Source organism: Phyllostomus hastatus, unplaced genomic scaffold (genome assembly GCF_019186645.2).
Source record: "Phyllostomus hastatus isolate PE091 unplaced genomic scaffold, TTU_PhHast_1.1 phas_scaffold_11, whole genome shotgun sequence".
Taxonomy (NCBI): Eukaryota; Metazoa; Chordata; class Mammalia; order Chiroptera; family Phyllostomidae; genus Phyllostomus; species Phyllostomus hastatus.
In genome coordinates, this window is record NW_025334005.1 from 2,014,280 (window position 1) to 2,020,318 (window position 6,039).

General features: G+C 66.5%; 1 protein-coding gene across 3 annotated transcripts; it reads left to right on the forward strand.

Annotated features, from left to right (window-relative positions):
• The first annotated feature begins 207 nt into the window (after nt 1–207).
• On the forward strand, nt 208–5,168 carry CABP2 (calcium binding protein 2). Of its 3 annotated transcripts, XM_045855037.1 has the most exons (7): nt 1,426–1,540; nt 1,982–2,158; nt 2,661–2,691; nt 3,480–3,614; nt 4,058–4,167; nt 4,303–4,450; nt 5,043–5,168. In XM_045855037.1, the coding sequence occupies exons 1-7, from the start codon at nt 1,484–1,486 to the stop codon at nt 5,066–5,068; spliced, it is 684 nt and encodes a 227-aa protein (XP_045710993.1). In that variant the 5' UTR covers nt 1,426–1,483; the 3' UTR covers nt 5,069–5,168. The 3 variants fall into 3 exon arrangements, with proteins under 3 accessions (XP_045710992.1, XP_045710993.1, XP_045710994.1); XM_045855036.1 differs by lacking the exons at nt 1,426–1,540; nt 1,982–2,158 and adding an exon at nt 208–630; XM_045855038.1 differs by lacking the exon at nt 1,982–2,158.
• Nucleotides 5,169–6,039: the final 871 nt, after the last annotated feature.

A 6,039-nucleotide genomic window follows, 5' to 3' on the forward strand; every position in this document is an offset into this window, starting at 1 on the left:
CCCGAGTGGGCGCCTGTCAGCGGGGGCTGGGGTGGGGAGGGGGCTGCCGGTGAGACAGACACACAGACACACCGCGAGTGGGGCGGACAGCAGGACAGAAGCGGAGAGGGAGGGAGTGCGGGCAGAGTCCGAAGCCCAGAGCCAGAGAGTCGGGTTGGCCAGGGTCAGCACAGCCGGCCCCGTGGGGTCCCTGTGCCGTGTGTGGCTCGCAGGAAGGGTGTGGGGGGCAGGGGGCAGGGAAGGCTGGGATTTGGGGAGGTGCCATGTGAGCAGCATGGGGAACTGGGAAAGATGGCCCCTCGGGGGCCTGGGGCCCGTGGGGCGAGCAACAGGGAGGGGAGAAGCTGGGACCCTAGGGGGACCACACCCACAGCTGCCCACTCGGCGACCCTCCTGCAGGACCAAGGAGACCGGAGTGGGGCGGTGACCCCGGCCAACAAGAGGTGCCAAGCCCTCGTCTCCATGGCCCTTCCCCAGGGCCCGGAAGGTGACAGCCCCCCCACGGGGGACCCCAAGCCCTCTGAGGGCCCTGCGGGGCCCAGCCGCGCCACCCCGGTCAGCCCGGCAGTCGCCAGGCGGCGGCTGCTCCTGCAGGAGCTCGAGGCCCAGGTGCAGGCGGCCTACGGGCAGGTAACGTGGGCAGGAGCGTGGGACCGCCCTCACCTGGGGGGACCGTAAGCAAACAGAGGGGACCCCATGCCCCAGCTGGGGTCCTTTAGGCCAGACCAGGGCCGAGCCCGGGCAGGAGAAGGCCTGGACACCCATGTGGATGGAGGGGCCAGCCACTCAGTCAGCCGCTCGTGAGGGTGGCCGGCTTCTCTCCCCACCCCCGTCCTCGCTGAGTCCCGCAGCCAGCCCGCGGCCCCAGAGCAGGGGGCCGGCCCAGGAGGAGGGGCCAAGGGCAGGACCTCTGGGCAGGTGCTCCGAGGTGAGAGCCAGGGTCCTGGCGGGAAAGGGGCAGGGGCTTCCCGGGCTGGGCAGAGGTGGTCAGCTCTCCCGGGGCAGGCAGGGAGGGGAGGCTCTGCAGAGGCCGCGCCGCCCTGGTCTCATCTGCCACTCGGACGGAGAGGTGTCGCGGACCGCCCTGGCACGCCAGGCACCTGGCTTCCCCTCCCAGGCCCGGCCCTGCCGCAGAAGAAACTGAATCTCTTCTGATGGGGAGATTAGGGGCAGGGGCTGCGGGAGAAGGGCTATCTGGAAGACTCTCAGGGGTGAACGTGGGGAGACGGGGCTTCCAGGGGGCCTTGGGCCCCGAGTGGCCCCCCTCACCAGCAGCAATTCTCAGAGATAATCCCAGATTAGGACCCAAGCCCCTGGGCCCAGGGCCCTCCGCCTGCCCACCCGCCCCTGATCTTCCCCACAAAACCCTCGGAAAATCCCCTGCCTTGCGCCCAGACTCGCCGGGAGCAGCTGGGGGCTGGTGGCCACCCTCGGCATCTGTGGAGGCCCAGCCCCGGGCTGCCCCCGGGGCTCCAGGCCTGGCATGGTTTGGGGGCCCATGGGCAACTGTGCCAAGCGGCCCCAACCCCGGAGGCCTAAGGTAGGGGGGCTAAAGGGGAGAGGCTGAGGCCAGGAGCTGGGGCTGGACCCTGGAAGGGTCAGGTGGGGGGCAGGACCCTGTGTGAGGCCTGGGCAGGGGTTAGAGGAGGGCACATCCGGGGGATGAAGGGGTTGGCTCCTTCCCGCTGGGCCTCCCCTGACGAGCTCAGCTGGCCCCCAGCTGCCCACCCAGCCGCCTGGCCCTGCTCTCTGCTACTCAGCCTTGACCCGGGGGCCAAAGGGCTTGAGCTCAAGGTCTCACTCTGCCACAGGCTTTTGGGGTGATGTTGGCCAAGTCCTTTGCCCTTCCTGGGCCTCCATTTGCCCAAATGAACAGTAAGCGGCGGGGGAGGGGCCCCTTCCAGCCTGGAGAGTTGATAGGTGAGGGCCCCCTCTCCTGTGCCGGGTGCCCTGCCCCAGCTCACGGCCGGCTCTGCTGCAGGACAGCTGGCAGTGGCCCGGCTCCCCCCCAGGGGGCTCCCGCCACAGCCCGGGCCCCGGCCTCGGCCCTGAGGAGCAGGGGGACCCCAGGCCGGGCGTCCAGGGCTACTCGGTGCTCAGCAGCCTGGTGGGGCCTGCCTGCATCTTCCTGCGGCCCAGCATCGCGGCCACCCAGCTCGTATGTACGGCCGCCCGGCTGCCCGCCCTCCCGCCAGCTGGCCTGCAGCCCTTGCTCCCTCGCCTCGCCTCCCCCCGAGTAGTGGGGAGAGGACCGAGTGGGGAGGCCGGAGCAGAGGCGCACGGACCCAGGGGGCTGGGGGAGCAGAGAGAGAAATGTCAGAGACAGCCACCCAGGGGATGGGCAGGGAGGTGGCAGGGCCCCTAGCAGACGGACAGAGACATTGAGGCCCCCACACCTGGGACCTGCCCATCTCTGGCAAATGGGGCCCCGCGCACTGGAAGAGGGTGGCAGGGGGTGGGGAGGCCCCGGGAGAGGCCTGTCGGGCAGCAGGGAAGAGGGGAACCCAAGACCCCCAGGACCCCAGCGGAGCGGGTGGAACTGGGTCTGAGCAGTGTCACACATGAGCCTGCCCATGCGTGTTGTGGGGGGCTAAGTGGGGAGCCCCGAAGAACAAAAAACAAGGGGTCCAGGGAATTCCTAACCCTCTGTGCCCCCTCAGGACCGGGAGCTGCGGCCGGAGGAGATAGAAGGTAAAGGGTTTGGGGAAGAAGCAGAGTTTGGGGGAGGGGGTGGGCGTGGGGGTGCACACACAGGGGCGGGGTGTCGGGGGGGGAGCCCAGCAGTCTCTGGGAGGACGGACCCAGAAGCAGGAAGGAGGCTGCTGGGGGCCTGTGCAGGGAGATGGGGGACAAGATGGAGCAGGGACAGGTTGGCAGAACCCCAGCTGCCACTGCCTGGTCTGGTGGCCGGGTGTGCCGCCGGCCCCTCTTGTGTCTGCTCACTCGGGGCACACTCCCTGGGCGCCCGTGGTGTGCCTGGCCCGGTGCTGAGCACTGGGGGCAGGGCACACCGGACAGAGAGGGCCTGTGTCCTCTGCAGACCAGCGTCAAGGAGTCAGCGAGCACCCGTGGTGCTCAGTGCTTTCAGCGTGGTGCAAATGGGCTGCAGGAGTCAGAATTGGAGGGAAGGTGTCCCTGAGTCCCCTTGTCCCGTAAGGACGGTGGAGGAGGGGAGAGTGTTCAGAACTCAAGCTCCGTGAGGTCAGGAATTTCCTTCCTCCCTCCCTCCCTTCTTTCCTCCCTCCCTTCCTTTTTCTTTCTTCATGGTCACATCCCCACTACCTAGAGCAGAGCCTGGCACACACTAGATGCTCCTCCAGTATCTGCTGAGAGAATGAACTTTAGGCATAGCATGTGCAAAGGCCCTGTGGCTGCAAAGATGTTTAGAAGGGGGGAATGCTTGGACCAAGAAGAGAAGGGTGAGTTGACCGAAACTGGGAAACATAGGGGAAAAAAGCGGACCCTGTCCCGTCTGGCAGAGCTGCAGGTCGCCTTTCAAGAGTTTGACCGAGACCAGGACGGCTACATCGGCTGCCGGGAGCTGGGCGCCTGCATGCGGACGCTGGGCTACATGCCCACGGAGATGGAGCTCATTGAGATTTCCCAGCAAATCAGTATGTGCCTCTGAACCCATTCCCTCCCCCCCAACCCCAGTTCTCTAGAGACCAGGGCAGGGCGGCTGAGTGAGCAGCCCCAGGCACAGGGGTGCCGGTACTGGGTGCCCCCGGAGCCCAGACCTGGGTGGTCCTCCAGCCAGGACTCCGCCTCCAGAGAACCTCACCGTCCCCTACGGGGTGGGCAGGGCAAGGACCACTCTTCCCAACTGCGGGATGAGGAAACTGAGTATCTGAAAGGTTAAGTGACGTGCCTAAGGTCACACAGCCAGGTCTTTGGAGCCAGGACTTAACCCCCCTCCCCAAACTCTTCAGGAAAATTAAGGAAATTCATAAAGAACTACAGATGACCCAGCCTGTGGGGCCCGGAGGGAAGGGAGGGCCGAGGGCTGGGCAGGGGTCTCTGATGCCCCCCCGGGGTCCCTGATGAGCGTGGCCCCCAGGTGGCGGGAAGGTGGACTTCGAGGACTTTGTGGAGCTGATGGGCCCCAAGCTGCTGGCCGAGACAGCGGACATGATCGGAGTGCGGGAGCTGCGGGACGCCTTCCGAGAGGTGCGGCCCCCTGGGGCGGAGGGCTGGTGGGGCCGGCTCGTCTGCTGTGAGTGAGTGAGTGAGTGAGTGAGGGGCTGCGTGGATGAGTGTGCTGTCCTTGGAGCCCCAACACCGTGGTGCCCGACGCTGCCACAGTTCGACACCAACGGCGACGGCTGCATCAGCCTGGGGGAGCTCCGAGCGGCCCTCAAGGTCCTGCTGGGGGAGCGCCTCACCCAGCGGGAGGTGGACGAGATCCTTCACGACATCGACCTCAATGGGGACGGCCTGATCGACTTTGAAGGTACCGGCTGACAGCACACACCCTGGAAGGGTTTTGAACAGATAAAAGCAGCGTCACGGCTGCACGCCAGGCCCTGCGGTCCGCCCACCCCAGCCCCTCCCAGTAAATCAGCATGGAGCCCACGTGAGAGGGACTGTTGTCATTCTCCCCCGCCACGAGCAGGAGAAGGGAGCCCGCTCTTAGGAACTGGGGGTGCCCCACGAAAGGAGGTGCCTGGAGCCCGGACCTGAGTGCAGGCGCCTGACCAGAGCCCGGCTCCCACGGAGGGGCAGCAAGGGCTGGACCCGCATAGGGAGCCAAGGACAATCAGGATGTAGAAATTCTCCAGAATAGGCCCCCCAATTTTTCCTGAGCTTCCTAGTGGCCAAAGCAAGGAGGAAAATAGGTTCCAAGATGTTCTCTGTCCATAAGGCGAAGCCCCTCTCCTTAGCCTGGAGACCCGCTGCCGCGCAGGTCCAGGAGACCCCCTGCCGCGCAGGTCCAGGAGACCCCCTCGCGGGCCCTGCCGCGGACAGCACTCCCTCACATCTCGAGACCAGCGCGTTGGCGTCATCCGGAGAGCAGACCCGGAACCCTGGCTTTGTCTTGGCAGAGTTTGTGCGAATGATGTCTCGCTGAGCCTGCACAGAAGCTGGAGGCGGCGGAGGGGCCTCGGGACGACAGCCACTGCTCCCAGTGGGCCCTGCAAGCCCACCGCCTCCCGCTGGGACCCTCCGCCTCTCTTCCCTGCCCCGCCCCCCACCTGTGTGAGATGCCCTTGCCTGCCCTCCCCCCACCCTCCTCCTCCACCAAGCCCCCCCACCCACCCACCCACCTCTTCCTCTGACAATAAAGTACCTTCAGACCCGGGGACACGGCTTTCACCTCTCATTCCCTCGTCCTGGAGGACCCACCATTTGGCCCCCAAAAGTTCAGTCCTGAGCCACGGGCCCCTGCACTGTGAGCTCTGGGTGGGCAGAGGCCCTCCCTGGAGCCTGGGCGCAGTCCGCAGCAAGTGCCGGGAAAGGTCCCTGAACAGGTGAACCCAAGCTGCTCCTCCCAGGGGTGTGTGTCGGCCGCTCACCCCGGGCAAGGCCCCTGCCAGACCCGCCATCTCTCCGGAGGGCCGAGCGGATGCGCGAGGGTTTCCCCAAGACCCATCTCACTCGCCCTCCGAGGGCAGCTGCTGAGAGGCCTTGGAGAAAGAACTTACGTTCTTCCCAGCTTTAATTCTCCGCTGGGAGGAGTGGCTCCGCTGTCAGGCGCTGACCGTGCGTCCCCTCAGCACACACCTCCCTCCGCTTCTGGGCTGCGGCCTCGCTTTCCCCGGGGCGGGGGCCCTAGCCGCGGAGCCAGCCTGGCGGGCGCTAGGACCTGCGCGGTTCTGCCGGCTCGAGCTCCGCCCCTGGGTGGTCTTTGCCTCCAGCTCCCCTCACCTTCGCCGCTGGGCTTTCTCGCCTCTCTCTGTCCCCCTTGCGGCCCTAACTCCATCTCACCGTCTGCCTCCTGGGTCACCTGAGTGACTCGTCTGCTCGCTCCAACCCAGCCCTGGTCTTCATAGCCCCATGTCCAGATGGAGGGAACCCAGAGGCCCGAGCTGAGTGATGGGC